This window comes from Garra rufa, chromosome 1 (genome assembly GCF_049309525.1).
Source record: "Garra rufa chromosome 1, GarRuf1.0, whole genome shotgun sequence".
NCBI classification, from domain to species: domain Eukaryota; kingdom Metazoa; phylum Chordata; class Actinopteri; order Cypriniformes; family Cyprinidae; genus Garra; species Garra rufa.
In genome coordinates, this window is record NC_133361.1 from 38,393,477 (window position 1) to 38,420,022 (window position 26,546).

General features: G+C 35.4%; 1 protein-coding gene and 1 long non-coding RNA gene across 8 annotated transcripts in view; one reads left to right on the forward strand and one right to left on the reverse strand.

The window, feature by feature from the left end:
* The window catches only part of sgsm3 (small G protein signaling modulator 3), a 40,632-nt gene that overhangs the window by 9,738 nt on the left and 4,348 nt on the right, over window positions 1-26,546 (forward strand). For 3 of the 7 annotated variants that reach the window (XM_073839807.1, XM_073839834.1, XM_073839825.1), the window contains exons 4-21: window positions 50-113; window positions 2,851-3,062; window positions 3,400-3,507; window positions 5,030-5,173; window positions 5,281-5,476; window positions 6,378-6,523; window positions 6,871-7,104; window positions 7,449-7,631; window positions 8,787-8,942; window positions 9,031-9,085; window positions 9,214-9,263; window positions 10,076-10,228; window positions 10,327-10,397; window positions 10,485-10,533; window positions 10,610-10,695; window positions 10,797-10,919; window positions 15,018-15,078; window positions 16,867-17,989. In XM_073839807.1, the coding sequence (XP_073695908.1) occupies window positions 50-113; window positions 2,851-3,062; window positions 3,400-3,507; window positions 5,030-5,173; window positions 5,281-5,476; window positions 6,378-6,523; window positions 6,871-7,104; window positions 7,449-7,631; window positions 8,787-8,942; window positions 9,031-9,085; window positions 9,214-9,263; window positions 10,076-10,228; window positions 10,327-10,397; window positions 10,485-10,533; window positions 10,610-10,695; window positions 10,797-10,919; window positions 15,018-15,078; window positions 16,867-16,950 (2,175 nt within the window). In that variant the 3' untranslated portion in view covers window positions 16,951-17,989. Of the gene's footprint in view, window positions 1-49; window positions 114-2,850; window positions 3,063-3,399; window positions 3,508-5,029; window positions 5,174-5,280; window positions 5,477-6,377; window positions 6,524-6,870; window positions 7,105-7,448; window positions 7,632-8,786; window positions 8,943-9,030; window positions 9,086-9,213; window positions 9,264-10,075; window positions 10,229-10,326; window positions 10,398-10,484; window positions 10,534-10,609; window positions 10,696-10,796; window positions 10,920-15,017; window positions 15,079-15,198; window positions 15,271-16,866; window positions 17,990-26,546 lie in introns of those variants that run through there. The other 4 variants (XM_073839860.1, XM_073839816.1, XM_073839850.1 and 1 more) reach the window with 3 other exon arrangements.
* LOC141328778 (uncharacterized) lies at window positions 22,484-26,438 on the reverse strand. Its single transcript, XR_012355183.1, has 2 exons — window positions 26,214-26,438; window positions 22,484-23,658 (listed from the first exon to the last, which is right to left on the reverse strand). It is a non-coding gene; the product is annotated as an uncharacterized lncRNA (long non-coding RNA).

Below are 26,546 nucleotides of genomic sequence, written 5' to 3' on the forward strand. Positions count from 1 at the left end.
GTCATGGGAAGTGGTTCATTTCTCAGACTTCTTGTTCTGACTGTTGCAGAAAGACCCCAATATGGAAGCGGAATTGCAGTATGATGAATTCGGGTTCCGGATCGATAGTGAAGGTTGGTGTGGGACCTGAGCACTCATACAAATTAAACAGGGCTCAGCCTTAACACTTATCTAGGACTAACACAGGAAAACGACAACTAAAGAACTAAATCTGTCTTTGTTGCAATGAATTTATCCACTAGGCTGAACTTTGAGTAATTTATTATTCTGCAGTCTGCACCATCTCAGGCTCAGTTTTTAATAATACTGTATATACTGTACCTTTCAAAACTTTGTGGTCAGTAAGTTTTTATTTGCTTACAAACACTGTTTGTTTTAAAAAACTGAATACTCAGCAAATACTCATGAAATTGATCAGAAGCAACAGTGAATACATTTATAATGTTACAAAAGTTTCATATAAATGCTGTTGAGCTTTCTATTCACCAAAGAGCCCTGGAAAAACTATCATGGTTTCCACAACTGATTTTAGTAGATAAGTAATTTCTTTAACACAAAATCAGCATATTAGAATGATTTCAGAAGGATTATCTGACACTTAACCTCCTGAGACCCGTTTCCATAATAGTGTCACTAAATTAATATTAGACATATTTAAAGACCAAGGAGAGGGAGTGGTCACGGTGAAACATTTACTATCTCTGAAAAGCCCTTTGTGCTCTTTACAGGACATCTAGACTTAAAACTGTGGCATGTACAGTCTCAGAAAAAAAATCACTACAATATTGCTGCTCTTTATTTATATAGAAAATAATTATTTTAAATCATAATAATATTTCACAATATTACTGTTATAGTGTATATTTGATCAAATAAATACTTCCTTAGTGAGAAAAATTACTGATCCCAAACTTTCAAATGGTAGATTTTTTTTATATCTAATTAATAACACTAGTGTGTTAAATTATTGCCAATCATTTGTTATGTTAAAGTTTTGTTTGGAGATTTTGTTTGTCACAGGTGACTTTTTAAAAAGCAAGTGATCAGGTTTAAAAAGAGGGGTATCCCCCTAGAATGCTTAAAGGGATAGTTCACCCAAAAAAGAACATTTCACAATGATTTACTCCCCCTCAAGCCATCCTAAGTGTATATAACTTTCTTTCTGTGTTATATTAAAAATGTCCTGGCTCTTCCATGCTGTGTAATATCCATATTTAAAACTTTATAAACCATAATCTCTATCTTCCGCTAACTGTTGCATGTGTGTTCATGAGAGAGTGGCATTCCAGCGGATGACGTAGGAAGTAGGCGTACCATAAGCTGCAGTGAGAAGTGACGAACGTGGAAGTGCAGAGGAGAGAGCAAAATGAAACACCAGCCATGAATTAGAAGGTTTTCAGGTTTTTTGAATAAATATGTCAGAGGATTTCGCTATAAGCCAAGAGGAGAGCCAAGAGGTTTTTCTTTGCTGTAAACAAAACTTGGTTCTCTCAAGACATAACTCTCAAAACATATTTTCACCGGAGCTTACACTATGCCTACATCCTGTGTCATCTGCTGAAACGCCACTCTCTCGTGAACGTGCACACGAAAGTTAGTGGGAGCTAGAGATTACGATCTTTAAAGATTTAAATATGAATATTTTTCTTACACAAACACTTGTATTTGCTTCTGAGGGCCTTTATTAACCCCGCAGAGTCGTGTTGAGCACTTTCTATGATGGATGGATGCACTTTATTGGACTTCCAAATCTCAACAGCCATTCGCTATCATTGTAATTGTATCTTGGAAGAGCAAGGAATTTTTTTATAGGGGTCATATGATGTTGCTAAATAGAACATTATTTTGTGTATTTGGTCCAATGCAATGTGTTAACGTGGTTTGAGGTTCAAAAAACACATTATTTTCTACACATTTTATTTTTTCTCCTCTTTGCCCCGCCTTTCTGAAACACTCGCTCTGAAAAGCGAAGTGTGCTCTGATTAGCCAACTGTCTGTTGTGATTGGCCGAATACTTCAAGCATGTTACAGGAAATGTTACACCCATTATCATTGTGATGCCGTGTTCCGGTGCGACAAGATTAGGCATTTGTTTCCTCCAGTGAGGACATAATTACTGATTATAATGACTCATACTGTCTTTTTACACGTTCCGTCGTTCCTCTTGAACGCTATGTCTGTATTTGTGATTGTCGAAATGACAAACAAGCAGCACTACTCTACACTGCTCAAAACTCACATTTCAATAGCCAGTAGCAACTTCTTCAAATATGAAAATGTACTTACAGGCTGTGAGCCAGATGCGCCAGACTTGTCCAGATTGTCCTTGCAAAGTTGGAATTGCCCTACTTTATAGTGTGCACATCCCCATTGGAGGCTACTCTCCCAGGTTCAGGAAACAGTCCTCCCTAAAATGGGCTGCACACACTTGAATATTTGCCTTGTATTGTTTTGGAACAGTGTTGTAAATACAACTTAACCACTGATTTCTACTCTTTTGGAAGGCCAAACAAAGTGCTTTCGCAAACGAACACACAGCGTCTCCACAACATGGCTGCGGCTGCAACAATACTACAGAATAAAATTTTTTGCCTTTTTCTATTGCGTATAAATTTGGGCGATGTTATGCAAATCTTCCCACACCGTGATGTAGACATGTGGGGGTGGTTTGAATTTGCATCATTTAACTCTTTAACTCTGTATTCGTCTGAAAGAGGATGAGTAAATCATGGGGTAATTTTCATTTTTGGGTGAACTATCCCTTTAATGTCAAGCCCTGTTAAAAACAAATATCATCTGGAACTGTCTTTACCCATGTTTGACAAGAGTTAAGACATTTTTTTTTTTCAGAGGGGAATGAGACCAGAAAATGGCAGCGTGGTGAGGGAGCCCCTCAGAGAGAGGACCCTCAGCAAAGACTTCGCTGGCAAGCCCATCTGGAGTTCACACACAATCACACTGTAGGAGATCTGACATGGGACAAGATCTCCCCCACACTGGCTCGCTCTGACCGCCTCCGGACCCTGGTGCTGGGGGGCATACCCCACAGCATGAGACCACAGGTCAGCACTGAGAACCTGTTTATCAGATGTGCTTTTGTTTGTGTTTTCACCTCAACATATTTGAGGCTGTCCTTGTATTGTTACACACCATCAGGCGGCTAATCTGCTGATGTAATGTTCCCATGGCAACCATGTTAATGCTGGAGGGATTCTTAGTGTCACTGAAATAGTACATGATGTCTTGGTAATATCTTGTTTATGCTGTATTGCTATTTTCAGAGATTCCCATGAGAACAACGGTGCGTTTCAAGTCTAAGATCTTCCAACCATATCTCTGCTGGATCTGTGTGTGTTTATCTGTCTTGTTCCTTATTGTCTCTTTCATGCTTTCCCTCAGTTGTGGATGCGTTTGTCAGGGGCCCTGCAGAAGAAGAGAACATCAGAAATTTCCTACAGGGAAATAGTCAAAAACAGCTCTAATGATGACACTACAGCAGCCAAACAGGTACATGTCGTCTCTGCCTCAGATCTGATGTGAAGTCAGAGACTTGTTTGAAATGGAGATTTCCATCTGCAATATTACCGTTTTATATATTTATTTATTTTGATCAAATAAATGCAACCTTGGGGAGCATAAGAGACTTTTTAAAAGTCGTACAGACCCCAGGCGCTTGAACAGTTTTATTTGTTTATTTAGTTGTTACTTACAAATGCCAAAAACAAGAGCATTTCTATATTTTTATTCAACTTGATGAGTAATGAAAATGTTTAATAAAAAAAATACACTACCGTTTAAAAGTTTGGGTTCAGTAGGATTTTTAATGTTTATTAATTCATCAATTTCTAGTATTGGTTTTCTATTTATTTTACTTTTAAATATAATTAATTTCTGTGACGAAGCAGTGAATTTTTATCTGCCTTTACTCCAGTCTTCAGTGTCACATGATCCTTCAAAAATCATTCTAATAGGCAGATTTATTATCAATGTTGGAAAGAGTTGTGCTGCTTAATATTTTTTTGGAACCTGTGATACTTTTTTTCAGGATTCTTTGGAAAAAAGTAAAAAATAACAGCATTTATTAATCTTTTTCTTATTTTAATAAAAAGTCTTAAATGTTACTTTTTACCCATTTAACACATCCTTGCTGAATAAAAGTATTTTTTTATTTTTTTTTAAAGATAAAAATGACTGACCTCAAACTTTTGAATAGTAGTATACATTGTAACACACAATTTTTATTTCAAACAAATACTACACAACACAACTTTAACTTTTTATTTATCAAAGAATCCTGGATAAAAAGCATCACAGGTCCATCACAGGTTTCCAAAATTGATAATAAATCAGCATATTAGAATGATTTCTGAAGGATCATGTGACACTGAGGACTGGAGTAATGATGCTGAAAATTCAGCTTTGGTCACAGGAATAAATTAGATTTTTATGTATATTAAAATAGAAAACTATAAACTGCAGTAATATTTCACAACATTAGATTTTGTTCTGTATTTTAGATAAAATAAATGCAGTCTTGATGAGCAGAAGAAACTTCTTAAAAACATTAAAAATCTTACTGATCCCAAACTTTTGAACGGCCCTAACCCTGGATCACAAAACTAGTCATAAGGGTCCTTTTTTTTTTTTTTTGGAAATTCAGATTTATACGTCATCTGAAAGCTGAATAAACTTTCCATTGATTTATGATTTGTTAGGATAAGACAGTATTTGGCTGAGATACAACTATTTGAAAATCTGGAATCTGTGGGTACAAAAAATCTTAATATTGAGAAAATCGCCTTTAAAGTTGTCCAGATGAAGTTCTTAGCGTAGTTCCAATGCATATTATTAATCAAAAAAGTTTTGATTATATTTATCATTTTGACCCATACAATGTCTTTTTGGCTATTGCTACAAATATACCTGTTACTTAAGACTGGTTTTGTGGTCCAGGGTTTTATATATATACTTTACATAGCTGTCTTCTAGTATTGTTCTAATTACGATTGTCTCTCTGTCTGTGCTGCAGATAGAAAAGGATCTTTTGCGGACCATGCCCACTAATGCATGCTTCAGCACACTGACGAGTGTGGGGGTGCCCAAGCTCAGGCGGGTCCTGAGAGGGCTGGCATGGCTGTATCCAGACATCGGCTACTGTCAGGGCACAGGCATGGTGAGAACCAACCTTATCACTGAGTCTTTGTGTCTCTGTTGTTTAACATTTGAGTCAAAGGGTGTCAGACTCTGAAGTGTGAGTTTGTGTGTTTGTCTTTGATGCAGGTGGTGTCCTGTCTGCTGCTGTTTCTGGAGGAGGAGGATGCTCTATGGATGATGTGCGCTCTGATAGAAGACCTACTGCCTCCCTCGTACTTCTCTTCCACACTGTTGGGAGTTCAAACTGACCAACGTGTGCTCAGACAGCTCATAGTGCAGTATCTGCCTAGTCTAGACCAGCTGCTACAGGAACATGACATTGGTGAGACAACCTCAAAAATAATTTGGGGATAGTTCACCAAAAAATGTAAATTCTGTCATTAATTACTCACCCTCATGTCATTCCAAACCCATAAGATCTTTGTTCATCTTCGGAACATAAATTAAGATATTTTGGATGAAATCCGAGAGCTTTCTGACCCTGCATAGATAGCAACATAATTACCATGTTCAAGCGGTCCAAAAAAGTAGTTAAAATAGTTCATGTGACATCAGTGGTTCAACTGTAATGTTATAAAGCTACGAGAATGCTGTTTTTCATGCAAAGAAAACAAAAATAACAACTTTATTTAACAATTTCTTCTCTTCTGTGTCAGTCTTCGACACGTTCACGGGAGTATCGCGAGTATGCTGTTGACCAGGTTTCACACAATGTACTTAAAGTACTTGAATTTGACTTTTTGAAATTTAAGGCCTGGAAAACCCTTGAAAATAGCAATATTCCTGAAGAGGTACTTGCAAAGTGCTAGAATTACTGTAAGTGAGTATTCTTTATCTATGAAATATGTGTTTAATTTAGTCAATAAGCACATATGTTTTTACCCAAAATTCTAAAAACATCATACCTTTTTCACTTAATTCAGTTAATGTCAGAAAACAATCGAGCTAAGCATGTAGTAGTATTAACAGTGTCATTAAAGTCCTGAAGTCCTGGAATTTCATTTTACAGGGTCAGAAAGCTCATATTTCATCAAAAATATCTTTGTTTCATGGGTTTAGAACAACATGATGTTGAGTAATAAATGACAGAATTGTACAGTAATTTTTGGGTAAACTAACCCTTTAATGCAGGTTACTTTTTAAATTGTTTTGCTCCAAAGAGTTCCAAAGAGTTATTATGAAAAAATAAAAAAGCATTCTATTGTTCATGTTTTCCCTCTCAGAGCTTTCTTTAATCACACTGCACTGGTTCCTCACTGCCTTTGCCAGTGTGGTGGACATCCGCATCCTGCTGCGAATCTGGGATCTGCTCTTCTACGAGGGCTCAGTGGTGCTTTTCCAGGTTACGCTGGGCATGCTGAAAATCAAGGTTGTTTAACTTTATTTAATGGCACAATATGTAAGATTTTTTTTATTAAAGTATCCACAAACCGTTAGAACAGTGTTACATATTTTACTTACATTATCCCAAATGTTTCGAAGAACGTTTAAATCCATAGAAATAAGCCATTTTAACTAGTGTAACGGCGGGTCATTGCATCACCTGCATCATCAAATTATGCCTTTGTTTCTTTGTATGTTTTGAATATGCGCCCTCTAGTGAAAACTTACATATTGTGGCTTTAACTAAGCCTTCATATGTTAAACAAGGCATCGATGAGTGTTTGATTTGACACACAGTCAATAATAATAATGGTTTCTTCTTGTGTTGTAAAGGAGGAAGAACTGGTGTCATCTGAGAACTCGGCATCCATCTTCAACACACTTTCAGATCTGCCTAGTCAACTAGAGGATGGGGCGGCAGTGCTGGGCGAGGCTGTGCGTCTGGCAGGATCTCTGTCTCAGGAAAACCTGGATGCACACAGACACAAGCATCTTGCCTACATCCTGGCAGAGCAGGCACAGCTCAACTCTGGCAACTCCCATTCCCTCCACACCAACCTCAACAAGGTTGAGAACCTCAATAGTATTTTGGATCATCATCTGTGATGCCCACATTTTGTCACACTTTATTTGCAATATCCACCTTTCATGGGTCTGGCTTCCGGTCTCATCTGCATCCAGCTGTTTTTAGCTGTACAAAACAGCTCATTTTGCTGCTTGATATTGCTTATTGGTGTGTCTTACCATATTATTTTAATGTATTATCTTAATTTTGAACACACTGGTTTGTAGTGCTAACAGTTTTACTGTACGTTGTGAACCAGAAGTCTCACCCATACTTCCGCGTTGGAGAAAAAGGTGGATACAAAATGTAAATTCAGGCTCACTCATAGGTTTGTATCATTGTACAGGTGGTTCGCAGACAGAGTCTGCATAGGAAATCCACCCTGAGCTCGCTTCTCTGGGGGGAGGACGAGGTGGAGGCGCTGAAGGCCAAAAACATTAAACAAACAGAGCTGGTGGCAGCACTGAGAGAAGCCATCAGTCGGACCGCAGAGCACTTTCACTGCCTGGACCCCCGAAACTGCAGCACTGTAAGAGCTACTCTATCACATGAATCACACTGATAAATCTGTCAGGAATAATTCAATTAGAAACAGAACATTTGCACTAAAACAGCAACACTGACTCGTGGACCTGATGACTCACTGTTGTTTGTTGAATTGCATAAATTAGGCCTATGCAACAAGAAATGAGCTGCACACTCGCGTCCGAAGTAAACAGACCACCATGAGTCATAGACAGTCTCGAGTTAATAATCAATTATAATCATGAAGTAGGCAGACGTCAAGCCAGACATCCCATTTGATAATGCTGAATTCCTCTCGGTTTGGCATTTTAAAATTAAGCTGAAACAACCTTTTGTCCAACTTACTTTTTCCAATAATAATAATAATAGTAATCGTTTTTTTAAAATAATATAATAGCAATAATGGTAATTATTGCAATATATGAATAAATAATAATTACAACAAAATATTTCAATTATTGGAATAATAATAATCATTAATATTGTTATTGATAGTTATTATTATTATTACCACCAAATATCTTTCCAGCTTATTTTTTGCCATTATTATTATTAGAGCTGGGTAAAAAAAAAGATTGATTCTTAATTTTAAGCGATTCTCATTTTTACGAAACGTATCAATTCTTAAAAACTCAAGAATCAATTAGTCTAGCCTGTTTTTAGATAATGAAAGGAACTTTTAAAAAAACAAAACAAATGAACAATATTATACTTACGTAGTACTGACTGACTCTCGTGAGTTTTTTTTTTTTACAGCATTAGTTGACAGATTTTTTTTTTCCTTGAGAAAATGTGCGCTGTATTGCATCTGATATATATTCAAAATAATCAATATTAAATAGAATTGAATCGAAATCGTAAATAAATTGCAAGCTTGTGAATAGAAATCAAATTGAATTGTGAAATTTGTGTCAAAACCCAGCCCTAATTATTATTATTTTTTAAATAATTACTGTTTTGTAAAGTAGTAGTATTATTGTTTATTCATAATAATAATAAAAATAATAATAATCCTAGTAATTGTATTGTAATCATTTTATTTATTTATTATTATTAGTAGTAGTAGTAGTAATATTTTTGTTATTATAGCCCATAAAATTGTAATATTTTGTTAACACTGGTTTGTATGTTTCTTGTATCTCTTTCGTTCTCTTTCTAGGATTTGACTCCAGATTATTCAATGGAGAGTCATCAAAGGGATCACGAGAATTTCCTGGTCGTGTCTCGGAATCGTCGGAGACGAGCCAAAGCCTTGCTGGACTTTGAAAGACACGACGATGACGAACTGGGCTTTCGGAAGAATGACATCATCACAGTGAGCACCTGCTGTTTCTGTCATCTAAGCATGTGAACTGATGCCTTGACTTTGTTACTTACCTGTGTATTTCTGTGTTTATTCATAGATCATCTCACAGAAAGATGAACACTGCTGGGTCGGAGAGCTGAACGGCCTGAGAGGTGAGATGAGATGAGATGTGCTTACTAGAAGCATTAAACCTGTCTTTGATATTTCAGAAAAGATTTCAACCAATATACAACTCATTACACCAATCAAAATTTTTCTCACAAACCTTTTGTCCCGTTAGGCTGGTTTCCTGCAAAATTTGTCGAAGTCTTGGATGAGCGAAGTAAAGAGGTAATAGCTTTGCTTTTGGAGTTACATTGCATCTAAATTCCTGTTAAAGTATCAGTTCACTCCAGAATTAAAATTTAGTCTTCAGTTGAAAAGAAATTTAGGTTTTTGAGGAAAACATCTCCATATATTGGGCTTCAATGGATTGAAGGTCCAAATTGCCATTTCAATGCAGCTTTAAAGGGCTCTACACAATCCCAGGCAATGAATAAGGGTCTTGTCTAGCGAAATGATCGCCCATTTTCTGAATTATGGCACTAGTTGAACTTCACGCATTACGTAATCACGTTGTAAAGGTCATGTGTGACTTAAGTGTTTACAAAGCAAACATGCAAATAATGTCAAACGGCCTTTACAAAAAAGGCGAAACAACAATGTTGGACAATTTTGAAGTTGGGGGAGAAAATGAGTTTTTACCCTACCCTACCTTTTTGAACTGGAATAAACAAGAAACTAACCACGCTTGACCTTTCCAACAAAATGTTGTAATGCGCAATGAAGTTGTAGATGTGCATTGCCGAGCCATCTGTGGATAAAAGGTATATACGTTTTATTTTTTTAGAAAATGACCAATCGTTTCGCTAGATAAGACCCTTCTTCCTCGGCTGGGATTGTATGGAGCCCTTTGGAGCTGCTTTTAAAACTGCAATTTGGACCTTCAGTCTGCTGATCTCCATTAAAGTCCACTATATGGAGAAAAATCCTGGAAAGACAGACATTAACATCTTGGATGACATTTTAATTCAGGAGTGCACAAATCCTTTAATTTGGTATAAACAGCTTAATTGTCTCATGCACATGTTTTTGTCGTTCAGTACTCTTTGGCTGGAGATGACACGGTAACGGAGGCAGTAAATGACTTGGTCAGAGGCACGTTGTGTCCTGCTCTCAAGGCCATCTTTCAGCATGGCCTGAAGAAGCCCTCCATACTGGGAGGACCATGTCACCCATGGCTCTTCATTGAGGAGGTAGGAGTAGATTAAGTATTTTTTTTTATTTTTATGTAAAGTAATATATGTATATGTCAAGTGAGTGAAAGAGTTGTGTGTGTATGTGTTAATCACAGGCAGCTAGCAGAGAAGTGGAGAGAGACTTCAACTCTGTCTACTCCAGACTGGTTCTCTGCAAGACTTACAGGTGAGACATGTAGTTACATAAGATCTCATCTTCTCTAAATATTCATAACAGTGCTTTGCTGATGTGATCGCCGCTTCGTCTCTATAGGTTAGATGAAGATGGAAAGGTGCTCACACCTGAAGAGCTTCTTTATAGGGTGAGTTTTACAAAACATGTAAACCTGAAAAATATTTTATCATTGATTTGGGCATTAGTACTTACTGTCATCTTAGGCAGTGCAGTCTGTCAACATGAGCCACGACACTGCGCATGTTCAGATGGATGTCAAGTTCCGCTCGCTCATCTGTGTGGGATTAAAGTAAGTCAGCCTGCTGTTACGCCATCTCTTTCTCTGTTTTCTTTCCCACAATGCACATGTGCATCATATACTCTCTTCATGTCTGTGTTTGGTTATGTTAGTGAGCAGGTGTTGCACCTGTGGCTGGAGGTATTGTGTTCCAGTATGAGTGCTGTGGAGAAATGGTACCATCCCTGGTCTTTCCTGCGCAGTCCTGGCTGGGTTCAGATAAAGTGTGAACTCAGGTAAGAAATTAAGCTCATAAATTGTTCAGAAAGAAGTGAAAACTAAAACATAATTGTACAATTTAAACATTTTTAATTTGTTTGTGAATTTTCTTTAAAAATGTGAACATTATATGTTCTGATAAGTTATAGGTATATATATATATATATATATATATATATATATATATATATATATATTAGTGGTGGGCCGTTATCGGCGTTAACGTGCTGCGTTAACGTGAAACTCTTATCGTGCGATAAAAAAAAATATCGCCGTTAATCTATTCTCAAATTTGGGTTGGGAGCTGGGTCTAAACTACGCAAGCTATGATGACTTTCACCTTGATAGTTTAACGCGGATGTATACCGAAGACTATAGAATATGTTCGCGCGTTTACGTCTCCTCCGCCAAAACACAGACGGGATCGCGTCGTCCTCCATTCATAAAAACCGAATCTACTATAGCGAAATGCCACGTAAATTTTTCGTTTTTTGGATTCATAAATCAAATGTTGGTCTGTCACTTAATTCAAATCGCGATATGGACTAGTGTATGTGAAAACTGAAATGCAAAAAGACCGTTTTAATATGAATCCGATATGTTCCGTTTGCCTAGCTGTATGTATGAATGATGGAGACGAGGTTTTACTACACGCATACTGAAACACACGTGACGCTCCTGGTAATTTTTGGCATTTTCATCTCACATGAACAGATAAACTCAATCTCCCAAACTGCTGTGAGTGTCACTTTTACCGTTTCATTTGAGAAAACTAGCATCATATCATACTGTATACACAGAAACTTCATGGCAACCTGTCAAAATAAAAGTACGGTGTAACATGTAATGGGTTGGGTAGGTGTTGACGTTAAAAAAACGCAATCTAATAGGTAGAAAAAATTATTTCATTGTTATTTAGTAAACACAAGTACATCTAATTGAACATAATTTATTTTCATCAACAAATTATCATAGAACAGCTTTATGAGCTTTATGATCCATTCTCAAAGACTTACTTTTAGTCATTATTTGGGTAGCACACATATTCTGAATGCCTTCAGCAGAATTCAAATTAGCCATTTTAATCTAGATTAATCTAGATTAATTCCAAGATTTAATCTAGATTAATCTAGATTAAAAAAATTAATCTATGCCCACCCCTAATATATATATATATATATATATATATATATATATATATATATATATTAGTGTTGTCAAAAATATCGATATTTCGATAAATATCGATACTGAAATATCTGAACGATACCAATACTAATTTCCCGAAGTATCGATACTAGCCGAGATGTCACTTTCACTTCTACGCTACACGTGACCGCAGTGCCTCTCATTCAAGTGAAGCGAACAGAAAGGCGAGCGCAGGACCCCGCGACCGGCTTTGTTTGATAAAGAACACAGCAGGAGTGCTATCTGGAAATATTTCGGATATGAAACAAATGAACATGGAAAGCCGAAGTACACAAGCAAGCCAATATGTAAGAGTTGTTACTGAGCAGTGCTATCAAAAGGCGCTAACACCACTAATTTCGCAAAATTTATTTTTTTAAATCACACGATTCCACTTTCTGAATGCTATGAAAACACAGTGCTTAACAATTACAACAATTCACCTGTCGTAATAAATAAAAAAGACAAATATCTGAAGAAAAACACACTAACAAGCATAAAATACAGTGTTTCTGCTATTTATTCTGCCGTGGAGGTGTTTAGTGTCCCGCCAACAGCAGCAGCAGCAAGTGCCTTCAGCAGAGTTCCGCGTTCAGATGCACGCAGCTTATAGGTACTGGGCTGGCCGCAAAGCCCCAGCTAAAGTAATTACCATGAATGTGGCGGGGAAAAAGTAAGGAGATATTCAAATGATTTATTAATAAACTAGTATTTTCTGAGTCAGTGTCGCAAAGATGAAGTAGATAATCCTAACTCGCCATCTGCTCGGACGCGCTTTTAAAGCCTAAATGCATTTTTATGGATTAGGCCTAATAAAAGAGTTTTGTTTTCGATTTGAATTATTTCGTTTTACAGTAGTGAAGTAATAATTAAAAGTGATTTTTTACTCTTACATTTATGAGCAGAAATAAAGTTTCACGTTGCGCTTTGCACCTCATGTCCTGCAAAGCTTTCATTCTCTGCACAAACGATTGGATATGCGCCTATTTGTAGCCTACACATTTATCTAAGTTAAACGATTAAACTAATATTCTGATATGCTTTCAGTTTTTATTTGTTTATTTATATATATAAATAAACAAATAAAAACTGAAAGCATATCAGAATATTAGTTTAATCGTTGCCGCTGTTTAATAAGCGGCTAGCCGCTTTGTCGTTACTTTAAAAAACAAAAGCTTGAATTTCACAAATAAAACATGTTCCAAATATATTCCTAAATTAACTTTATAAACTAAAGAAACGAAAATAAATGTAATTACTTTGCTATTAAAAACAGCAGCTGTGCAATGGGGAAGAGAAAGAGAACTCGGCCCAGTAATTCTGATGCGATGTTGAGTTTTTTTTTTTTTTTTTTTTTTTTTTTTTTGCAACGATTGTTTGTTTAGTAGCCCATTAAACTCTTATTTAGGCTGCTTTCTTATTTAAATGTATTATTTCGTTGATTTATTTTAGCGTTTTGTAGGCTGCTTTTTCGGAATTGCTAAAGTTTGTGAATAATGTTTGGCCTCATTTATTTATATATAAAACACCGCGCCACTGCTGTGGTAAAAAATCTGCCACCATCACAGCCATACAGTTCCTACCCTTCATAAATGCGTGCACTACATGTTGTATTTAAATCTAAATTAAAGATTGTATTTGAACATCAAATAAAGTATGAAGCTCAAACTCAAATGAAGTTAAGAAGCTGAACAGGGCTGTAGCAGTGTACATATGCATATACCTCATTGTCATGTTTATTTTTAAATTAAAAAAGAAATTTTCCTCCTTAAAAGTGTGGTAGTTTTTTTCTCTGTGGTATCGAAAGTAGTATCGAATATCGATATTTTTCAAGGTATCGTATCGAAGTTAGAAATTCCAGTATCGTGACAACACTAATATATATATATATATATATATATATATATATATATATATATATATAGTATTTAGTATATATATATATTTTTTAGTAAATTCAGTTTAAAAATTGGTCTAAATTATTCCTTTAGTTTACATTTTACCAGTGCCCTATTTTAGTCACCTGAATATAAGATTTTTTTTTTTATTTAAATGAAAAAAATAATTTTTTTAATGTTTTAGAAATAAGTCTTTAATCAAAGCTATGTTTATATGATGAAAGATACAGTAAAATGTACATATATTACAATTTAAAATGAATGTTTATTTTTTTTATGCAGTCAAAGCAAAAATGATCAGATATAATTTTGATATTGTTTTTCAAGTGGGTGCAGGACACTATAGTTGATTTATGTAAGTGAGGATAGCAAAATTAAGTAAGCTGTGACCATATTATACCCACAAATTCTTCATACAATGGACTACAATTAAAATTGTTAAAAATTTGAGACCAAATTCCACTGATTTGACCTGCCCATGTTTTATCATATACCTTTCTATCAGTTATCTAACATTTGTTCTGACACGGTTCAACTCTTGAGTTCCTGTCAGATTTTTTTACCATTTTCTAAACTATAGCAAATAAACTGCGATAATGTGAAAAATTTTGAAGGTGTCTGAGTACATTTTGGTTTGACTGTAATTCATTTGTGATTATCAAGATAAATCTCTTCTGACTTAGTTTAACTCTAAATTCTTGTCATATTTTATTTCCATTTTCTAAACTAACATCTCGCATTATCAGTTTATTCACTATAAAGGCGTCTGAATAAATTTTGTATGTATTTTGTAATGTATTTTCAATGTATGTTTTAAAATAGCGGAAACATTTTATCATATACCAACGTGTAAGTCAGTTCAAAATATTTGTCTAAACAATTCATTCTTAATAATTCATAATCTGTAATATAAATGAATTGTAATATAGTGTTTAAATCTCATCTGTGTGCTAAAAATGACTATAATAAATGATAGTCTGGTTTATTTTGATTGTATTACTGATGTGGGTTTGTATATGCTGCTTTCAGAGTTCTCTCAAAGTTTGCCTTCAGTCTCTCTCAAGACTGTGAGCTGCCAACCAAAAAAGAGGTGAGAGATTGACACTTTCTCCACTCACATTCACTCAGCGTCTCCCATGTCCTCCCACACACACTCACAGACACACACTTACAGGCTAACATGCGTCTGCGTGTTTGTCTGCCATTCCAGAAGTCTCCTGTTCTCAAATCAGAAGTGGTGGATGTCTTGGTCCAACATCACCTCTTTAGTTGGGACCTCTAGGTAAAGCTGGCTACTAGTTACTAGCCTGCTGCTTTATAGTTGGCTGCGGAAGCAGGGAATGGTGGTAGTAGTAGTGCTTGGTGTGTCCTGCTTTCCTGTTCACTGCTGTGTACATTGTGGCTTCACACAATGTGAACTAAACCTCTAAAAACCAGTTCAGCAGCTTTTGTGTGGAATGCTAATGAAACTCTAAAGCAAATACTACTCTTTACAATGTTTGGTTCAGACAGATGCTTTGATCCTAGCCTGCTCACACCAAGTCCTGTGCAACTAAATGGCAAGAATTACTTCACTTTTTTTTTACCAATCTCTTAGCAAGGTTGCAGTTATTTGTTAAATTTATTATTATTATTGTCAATGCTGAAAACAGTTGTGTTGCTTAATATTATTTTTGGAAACAGTGAATGCATTTTAAAGGATTTTAATCATAGAAAGAACAGCATTAATTTCCAAATGTCTTTACTGTTACTTTTGATCAATATAATGCATCCTTGATGAACAAAAGTATTTGTTTCATTAAAAAATCTGATTCCAATGGTATTATAAAAAAAATATTATAATATATTAATGAAAAGTCATTGGAAGATGCCACTCTCAATGTATTTTATTTATTTATAGGGCTTTACTAACAAGTATTTTGGTACTCAAGTAATCGGTTGATTATTGTGACGATTAATCGAGTAATCCGATTTTGTTTTTGTAGTAATAAAAATAGACCCAAGAGAACAATAGCTTGTAAAATTACTTCAAAAACATATATAATAGCAATGAGGCAATAATAATTAAGTTCAAATAAAGTGTAAAAAGCAAGTAATCTCGTCATTTTATTGAACAAAACTGAATAAAACTTAAAATACATAATGTATTATAAACAATAGAGCTAATGTACAATACGCATGTACATAACACATGACTGCAGAGAGCGCCAATGGCCTGACGATTGTTTTTCTGCTAATTTATGCTGTTTAAACCATGGGAAAAAAAATGTATGGAAGAGAGAAGAACTTAGTATGCAGGAAAGGGTGGAATATTTTGACAAACTAAAGTTAATAGCTTGTAAAGATATGTACAAGCAGTATTAATTAAGATATTAACCTAATATTTCCCTTGCCTGACTGGAAAAACGAACAAACACGAATGTTGTCAAGATTCTTGCTTTGGAAATCCGGGTTGAGTCTGGCCAAACCACAAACACATTTAGTTCCTCAGACAGTTTTTTGCACTCTTCTCCTTGATTAGTTATAACTTTTAGCAGTCTATTATATCTTTCCCAGTCTGATAAGTACACCCCCCAAAAAAAGGACAATTATTGACCATTTTCAGCAGCAATAATCAGCAAGATGTAGGAGTTTCGCTCTGTTCAATAGGACTGTTTACGTTCAATGCCACAAATATGGCTGATTTTTAACTCTGTTTAATTACAGTAGGATAGTCGTGAAAATCAGCAGGAATGCTAAGCACAGCTTTTAGTTTTAATTAGTTGAACTATTCAAGGCAACGAGGCGTTGTTTAATCAGTGCAGTGCAGTTTTAAAGACATTACTCTTCACATCTAACATTAGATTCACTTTACCCTACTTTTTTTTTTTTTTTTTAGGAGAAGGAGCAGAGGCCTCTAAAGGAAGGCGTTCAGGACATGTTGGTAAAGCATCACCTCTTCAGCTGGGACATTGATGGCTAAACCATCACACACTTCCTGTGAGCTGCACACATCGACCAAATCACTCTCCATCTGCAGAAATACAGGGATCACATATCAAATTCATGTTCATTCGTTGTACAGCTTTATGTCACATGGCTGAAATGGTGAGTGTTTGTGTGTCTTGGCACAGTAGTTTCACTTTTTCTGACTCTTGTAAGAGTCTGTCTGTACAAAGGAGGAGTCCTTTGCCAAGACTTGACACGGAATCGGACTACAGACTGCTTGCAAACACTTCCTCTCCTCCGAAGCTAAATAAATGTTGCACCATTTGGGGCACAACTGCAGTGGTCATGAATGAATGTAGGATTTGAACCCTTTAGTCCATTTACTCTTAAATAGTACTGACTGCCAGTGATCTCTTGACAGTGGGCAAGATATCAGCTCTTATGCTCCTGAAGAGCTAAATCAGTGTTTGAATGATTAGACACATTTTCAGAATCTGCCTGCAATTTGATCTCTTAAAAAATGTTTGGTGGTTGCCACTCCACATCTGTAACATCTAATTACATCCTCAGCAAACCGATGGCAGGTGATTGAGAAACTCATTGACTGTAGTCAGGTCTCTTTCTCTCATGTGTAGTTCAGAATGCAGCATTAAAACACTATTGAATCTGCCTCAGTATGAAGGACATCACTGATTCATTGCTTTTGGTGTGGCAATGAATTGGCTTTGTGTTACATATTTTGCTATTTCTTTAAACCGTGTAAAGTATAAAGAAGAGAAAAATGGTATTTAGCTTTTTCTGAGATGTAAAATAGATAAAGATCCAGTTCTGCATTGCAGTCTTTATGGAGTCATAATGGACGACATCCCTTGTGTCAGAGTGACACAGAAGAGCTTTGTTTGTCATTTCTGAAAGTAAGTAAAAGGAAAAAGGTCCATTTAATAGTTCTTGTAATTGGTAGACATGGATGTTTTGAACCAAAAACTAGTCTGTAAAGGTTGAGCATGACCAAACTCACAGGGCTTTAGATCATATCCACGATCACTGATAATGTGTACGTAAATAAAAATCTATATCTGTATGAATTTGTGTGATTTTTGTCTTTTTTTACATGTGACATCTATAATAAAAACAGTCAGTAGAGACAGAGAATTTGCTCCCACCAAGTACCACTGAGGATTGTCTCTTGACTCAACCAGGGGTATATTTTTGTGAAAAATATGTATTTAAGTCACAATGAAACAAAAATAGTCATCTTTAATTCCACAAAGGGCATTTGGCCTAATAAACGTTGAAGACCCTGGACTACGAGGTAACAATACATTGTATGGGTCAAAATGATATATTTTTCTTTTATGCCAAAAATTGTAAAAGGACGAGAGTTAAGCCTTCAGGATACAAGGATCTCCTTAGAGCGCTAATGGCACAAGTGTCAGAGCGAGAAGGTGGGAAGCTTGACGGGGACGTCTAGTTATATGCAGCCGCCTTGTGTGATATTGGACACAAATGAAATAACAGTTGGTTCATTCTTGACTTGTTTCCCTGGATGAAATGGTAATTTATTTTTTTTCTGGCATTTTTATAAAAAGCTAATGCTTTATAACAGCTCATACTGCTCAAGATCTGTTCTGTAAAAGTTCTTTGCATAGTAACAGTTCTATTTTAAACCATATCAATCCTTTGACTTTGAAATGGTTCTGTATGTTATAGTCTCGCTTTTTTTTGTCAAAACTGTCAGAATCTTAAAAAAAATCTATAAACCACCATTTAAAAAAAAAAAAAGGTAGATACCACATTCTAAAAATTGATGTAATAATGGAGATTAAGTCAAGTAAAATCATGTTCCATTAAGATATTTAGTAAATTTCCTATCATAAATGTATAACAACTTAATTTTTCATTAGTAATATGCATTGCCAAGAACTTCATTTGGACAACTATTATCCTATCCTAACAAACCATAAATTGATGGAAAAGTGTATTTATTCAGCTTTCAGCTGATGTATAAATCTCAATTTTAGAAAACTGGCCCCTAATGACTGGTTTTGAACCATGACTTTTGCCTCAAAGTCCAAATTTGCTGCTTAGTTAGGTATTGGGTACGATTAGGAATGTAGAATATGGTCATGTAGATGCTTTATAAGTACTAATAAACAGCCAATATGTTGTCAATAAGCAACTAGTAAGAATGGGTCCCTATACTAAAGTGTTACCAGAATTCCTGTATTTATTATACAAAAAAAAGGTCCAGAGAATTAACATTAAATTAATCGTTAAACATGTTTATTGTTTAAATACGGTGACCATAATTTCATTTTCAATACAAGCATTTCAGTCAAATGGAATGTATGCAATATTTCAAACTTTTAACCCACGGGACAAAATCAACCCGCCGCAGCAGTTTAAAATCAGTCCAATTCCGTGGAAAAATCCAAAGCATCCAAAGCAATTCAAATATTGACTCCGTGATGCGTGAGAATTGTATTCAATATTAGAATGTCTGCGGAAGAGGGATTAAGAAAACAGTCCCGCGCTAGGCTTTAATACAAAAATGCACACAAGCAAAAGCCGAATCCCGGACATTTTGGGCGATTTAGGAATCCCGGCCGGACGCATTTTTTTTTTAAGTCCGAAAAAAGGATGTATGGTCAACCCTACCTTAAACACAAATCCAAATGTTCAAACTGAATTAAAAAAAAACCTGACTCCTCTGGCATGTGTTTAGATTTTTTACAAAAAAAAAAAAAAACTGTCTAACCTTCCTGAACTTAAGCTTTTGCAGAAGAATTATTTATTTGAATATTATTAATTGGTTTAGGCTATTGAGAATTTGGTTCAGAGAATGGGGTTTAGTGTTTTAACAAATGTGAAAAACTGTAAAAGCCTATTGCAATTATTGGGTGGACCTACCACAAACAATAAATAGACTTGAAAGTAGGGCTGGGCGATTAATCGAAAAGTAATCGAAATCGACATTCAGAACCTATAATCGATCAAATTTTTCCAGGTCAATTATTTCAATTACTTTCCCTTTAAAAACATTACTGCGTGTGGAGTCAGGTGACCCCGCTCCGTTACGTTACGTTATTCCTCCGACATGTCGATGGAGAGCTTAAGCAGTATTTATACAGTAAAAAGTATTTACAAGATATACAAGAGTAATTTTATTTAGAAGAGGTACTGCTTATTTTCTACTTTTAATATTTATTATTATTTTATAAATGTTTCCAAAAGTGCAAGTTATTTATTTTCACTAATTTAAGAAAAATGTGACTTTTTGTTTTAAGCAATGTGTGCTTTAATTTCAGTTGTTCAACACTGATGTTCAATAAATAATCATAGATAGTAGATAGTGTGTGCACCCTTCATTCAAAAATCTTTCACTTGTAATATGTGAGCATATTTACTGTACAAAACTTGTCAGTGAACTATGAGGGCAAAAAAATAAATATTATTTAAATATAATTAAATATAATTTTATTAATGAATAAAATAATCGTTCATTAATCGTAATCGGGTTAAAATGTTCAATTAATCGAGATTTTGATTTTAGGCCAAATCGCCCAGCCCTACTTGAAAGCATTAAATATGAAAGCATTTATAACATCAATAAAACACCTTGTGAACAGCACTCCCATGTCATCCAAGATGTTCATGTCTTTCTTTCTACAGTTGCAAAGAAATTAATTTTTTATGAGGAAAACATTCCAGGAATTTTCTCCATATAGTGGACTTAAATGGTGGCCGATGGGTTGTTCCAAATTGCAGTTTCAATGCAGCTTCAAAGGGCTCTTCACAATCCCAGCCAAGGAATAAGGGTCTTATCTAACGAAACAATCTATCATTTTCTAAACAAAAACATTTATGTACTTTTTAACACAATTGCTTGTTTCCCGCATTACGTAATCATTGGAAAGGTCACACGTGGTTAGCTCTTGGTCTCTGTACCTTGATTCAAAAAGGTAGGGTAGGTAAACTTCTCATTTTCTTGTTTTAATTTTTTGTAAACACTGGGTTGGCACGTCCGCCTCATAGACTGTAAAAAATATGGACGTAGTATCCGTGACGTCACCCGTAGGATTCTGAAGCGCTATTTTGAAGCCTGTTGTGGGCGGGATTCGGCCGTCGCCATCTTGGAAACGCGTCACCGCGCGTCACTCCCGGACAATCAAAAATGGGCAAAAAGGCGGGACGTGGGTGGAGCTGGTTGCTGAAACCACGCCCGCCTAGCGCGCCAGTGGTGACAGCAGCGGCAATCCCCCTGTCACTCAAGTGGACACACCCTTAATTATGCAGAACTTTAAGGCTTAATATAACTTAAACGGATGAGTTATAAAAAAATTCACCCCCCTCACAGTTGACATGAAGGGCAAAACTAGCTATATAGACCAAAACCATTTTTTGAACCAGGCTGTAAACATACTTTTTTCTGCTGTAAAGTTGGGCATTTTAACATGGGGAGTCAATGGGACTGACTCTCTTTTGCAGCCAGCCTCAAGCGGCCAGTCGATGAATTGCATTTTAAGACACTTCCGTGTTGGTTTCAATAGAGAGAGCGGGAGGTTGCCCCTTGGTCCGCCTACACAATTAGTAACGCGTAAGGTTGAGCTAGTGCAAGACCAGGGGCCTCATTTATAAAACTTTCTTACGCACTGATTTGATCTTAGAGTGTTCGTACGATCAAATCCACGTCAAAGTACAGATTTATAAAAACCGTCTTTGACGTGGAAAAGTATTTATCTCCACGTCAGATTCCAGCTTGGCGTACGACCGTTTCCTTGTGGTAATGCCTGGTATTGCAGATAGTTCAGCCTCACTATTGTCTGATTTCTTGCGCTCCTTTTTACTTGCCATTGTCACAGAGTTTTTGCTTTAGGAATGAGCTCATTTTATATGTTAATTAATTAAGCAGGGGCGTTTCGACGGCGGAACATTCAGCTGCACACAATTCCACGATCATTTGTGATTTATAACCGAATGACTGGCGTACGTATGGATTTCGTGGTACGTTCGTTTCTCTGAATCGCTCTTACGATCAAATCAGAAAAGTTCTTAGATAAAATCAATGATGGTTTCTACGCAAGTCTTCATAAATGAGGCCCCAGCATTTGTGATTAAAAAATATATAAATTTGTATTTATTTATTTATTATTATTTATTTTTTTAGAAAATGACAGTTTGTTTGGTTAGATAAGACACTTATTCCTTGGCTGGGATCGTGCAGAGCCCTTTGAAGCTGCATTTAAACTACAAGTTGGACCTTCAACTCATCAGCCACCACTGAAGTCCACTATATGGAGAAAAATCCTGAAATGTTTTCCTCAAAAACCTTAATTTCTTTTCGCCTGAAAAAAGAAAGACATGGACATCTTGGATGACAAGGGGGCGAGTCAATCATCAGGAAATTTAAATGCTGGAAATTAGTGGATCGGTGTCATCGTACCAACAAAGCCTGATTGGACAAGTTTGGTTTCGTAAACTCAAAACTAATCCTGGTTAAGCAACCATCATAAGCCCTTGGACTAGATAGACAAACTCTGACCAGCAAAAAGAAAACCACACACGGCTGAAATTGTCAACATGAGTTTATTTGTATATTGGTTGTGGAAAATGAGTTTCACATGTAAACGCAGAGAATGGTCCAGGTATCATATTGCCTCAAGGGTGCAAAAGCTAAAGCTGAGTCAAACCAAATTAAAGAACTTACAGCAAGTGTTCTAGAGGCCTGTCGACCATAGCTGAAAAAAAAAAAAAAGAACTGGTTAAATAAAACATTTTTTTTTTCTTAAGAACAACTGGCACTGGTTTGTAAAGTTTCTCAATGAGAAACTATTATACATACATTTTATAAACTTGAGATCTACATTTCTGTTCTTCGTCCCTTACTCTGTGTATATTTCACTGGGTAGTCCGATATATCAGATTGAATGATTTCAGGATGTTTCAGAACCTGAACCAAGTCTGTCAGGCCTGATAACACACAAGTGATCTGCTCAGCTTGACCAAGGATTCAGGTAAATGTAAATAGACTGTAATATGAGGTAAATAGCAATGAGTGTGATTAGATTTTAAAGCATTTTTAATAGCCAATTTGCAATTCACACTAAACTAGCTGCCAGCAAACTTCGCAGTCACAACGTCTTCATCCCCCAGGTTTATAACACCTACCAAAAGCGTCCGGAATCCATCCAGTTCTTATTGTCATGGTCCACAATAATAATGCTAATTCAAATTAAACGCAATTGTATGACGAGTCTTGTTAATACTCCCTTAAAAACAGCTACATTATGCAGAAATTCGTTTCCAATTGGTTTATCCTAAAAATGTTATAATGACAGTCAAAGAGCAAGTACATGCTGTCATGTTCAGCAAGAAGAAACGGACTTCAAGTTGATCCTTCTTAAGTTGACATGTACAGCCAAAACAGAACCACCATGCAGTATGTGTCCTATAGTCTCAATATCTACGGTATATACAGTCTACGAACACACGCACGTATTATAATAAATTAAAATTCACAAAACAATGTGCATGTTGGTTCTGTGAACTCTTAAGCCTCGTTTTCAAAGTGGTCTGGTCCATGTGGGCAGGTAAAGGCGCGGGTAAAACATGGAGGGTGAACGGGACTCTTGAAAGGGGGCGTTTAGCAGCCCCCGACTGCACCGGCGAGGGTCACTGTGGTGTTGCTTTGAGGTTTGCCTTTGTGCCGCTGACCTCCTCGTCTTCTGCCTCCAGACTTTGGCTTCAAGGAGAAAGAAGAAAGGAAGTTAGAAGATGACTGTTGACTTTGAAACTTTATACTTGATCCTGATATGGCAACATTTACCACTTAAAATACACAGTATAATACTATAAAATACACAACAGTAATAATACTGTAAGCAGCAACACAGAATAATTACACAGTAAGTATATTGAGTTTGCGGGGTTAATATAGTTAACGAAACCTAAAACTAAGACTGTTACATGAAATGAAGTATTAAAAACCTTTAACTTATTTTATTTCTGCTAGCTGGCAAGGCAACATTACTTTTTTTTTTTTTCCATTTCAGTTGAAGACGATGTACTAAAACTAAAATAAATATTATAAAAAGCTATGTGACCACAAAACCAGTCTTAAGTAGCACGGGTATATTTGTAGCAAAAAAATACATTGTATGGGTCAAAATTATAGATTTTTCTTTTATGCCAAACATCATAATAATATTAAGTAAAGATCATGTTCCACGAAGATATTTTGCAAATTTCCTACCATAAATGTACCAAACTTAATTTTTGATTAGTAAAATGCATTGCCAAGAACTTCATTTGGACAACTTTAAAGGCGATTTTCTCAATATTTAGATTTTTTGCACCCTCAGTTGCATCTCGGCCAAATATTGTCCTATCCTAACAAACCATACATCAATGAAAAGCTCATTTATTCAAATGATGTATAAAACTAAATTTAAAAAAGACCCTTATAACTGGTTATGTAGTCCAGGATCACAAATAGACATTTAAAATATACTAAAAAAAAAAAAGAAACACACACACACACACACACACACACACACACACACACACGCACACATATATAAAATTATTAAAACTTTAGCTAAAATGCTAAAATTTTAATACAAACAAAATATCAATATATAAATACAATTTAAAAGGTGAATTATGAATATTAATAATCACTACAATAGTATTTCAATACTAAAACAGTATTAAATATTTGATTTGCAAATGTAACCGCACACATTTCTATGAAAGCCTGTTTCTGACAATGAATTAAAAAAAATAAAGATAATGGCGACTTTTTATCTCTCAATTCTAACATTTTTCCCACAATTGCGAGTTTGCATGGATCAATTAATATATATTTTATATATTTTTTTCTTTCAAATTGTTAATACGATTTCAACTATTTAAAAATATATATTTAAATAGGGTTTATCATTATTATTATTTAATCTAATAAAAAACAATTCCAAGTATCTATACAATAAAAAAAATTATTATATAATGTAAGAGACTTCTGCTCATCAAGGCCCCGTTTGTTTGATTAAAAATACAGGAAAAAAAAATCTGTAATATTGTGAAATGTTTATGCAATTTAAAATAGTGGTTTTCTATTTTAATATACTTTAAAATACAATTTATTCCTGTGATGCAAAGCTGAATTTTCAGCATCATTACTCCAGTGTCAAATGGTGTCAAACGATCCTTCAGAAATCATTCTAGTATGCTGATTTATCACTTTTATTATCAATGTTGGAAAAAGTTGTGCTGCTTAATATTTTTCTGGAACCTGTGATATAGAAATTAATACTTTTATTCAGCAAGCATGTGTTAAATTGAAAAAAGTGATAGTAAAGACTTATATTGTTAGAAAAGATTTCTATTTTGAATAAATGCTTTTTATTCACCAAATAATCATGAAAAAAAGTATCACAGGTTCCAAAAAATATTAAGCAATGCAATAACTGTTTCCAATAATGATAAAAGTACTAAATGAGTCTATTAGAATGATTTCAGAAGGATCGTGTGACTCTGAAGACTGGAGTAATGGCTGATGAAAATAAAGCTTTGCATCACAGAAATAAATTATATTTTAAAACATATTAAAATAAAACAAACTGTTATTTTAAATTGCAATAGTGTTTCATAATTCATTACTTTTTTCTGTATTTTAAATATATAATTCTAAACAAAAAATTAATTTAAATATTACAAACACAGAGAGAGAGAGAGAGAGAGAGAGAGAGAGAGAGAGAGAGAGAGAGAGAGAGAGAGAGAGAGAGAGAGAGAGAGAGAGAGAGAGAGAGAGAGAGAGAGAGAGAGAGAGAGAGAGAGAGAGAGAGAGAGAGAGAGAGAGAGAGAGAGAGAGAGAGAGAGAAAACATTTTTTAAAATACACCACAAAAAAATAACAGACAAATAAGCCACACAAAAAAATTATTTAAACAAAATAGTTTTAAAAATATTCATCTATCTGCAATTGTCAGTCAAAGAGTTCACTGTAACAATTCCTAAGAAAATTAGAAGCATCACCCAAAATACTAGTTTTGGGCTAAAATCCACAGTAATAAGAACACAAGAGTGTTCATTATCTTGCGTACTGAGACAACTCCAAACAAGTATTAAACACGACACCTACTCGGTCACAAGCCTCACTCATTTCCATGCCACAGTATAATTTGGGTAAAAGATGCATCATGCACTGTGTGTTGAGACTATAAACGGCACAGTTCCTGTGAGGGGGTAATTAGCAGTCTTGGGAATGAGTGAGTCACTTGCTGTCCCTTTGTTTTACCTTGTTCTCTTTGTTTTGAGGGTCTTCCTCCATTTCTGTCTGAAGCAGTAAGAAGTGTGAAACAAAAAGGTAAACGAAAGCAAAAACGGAGCAATTTATGGGAAAAAAGGAGGGATGAAATAAAAGCACAGGTAAAGAAAAGCAACAGAGGAGCGTGATATTGAATGAAGAAAAGTAATATTTGAGGTGACAATCGAAAGGAAAATAAAAAGGGGAAAAAAGTGATAGAAAGCTATCAGACAGATCAGACAAAATACAGCAGGAACACAAATTGCCAACACATCTAAATCTTATAATTAACATTCCTCCCCTCGTGTGTTATTACCTGTTGTG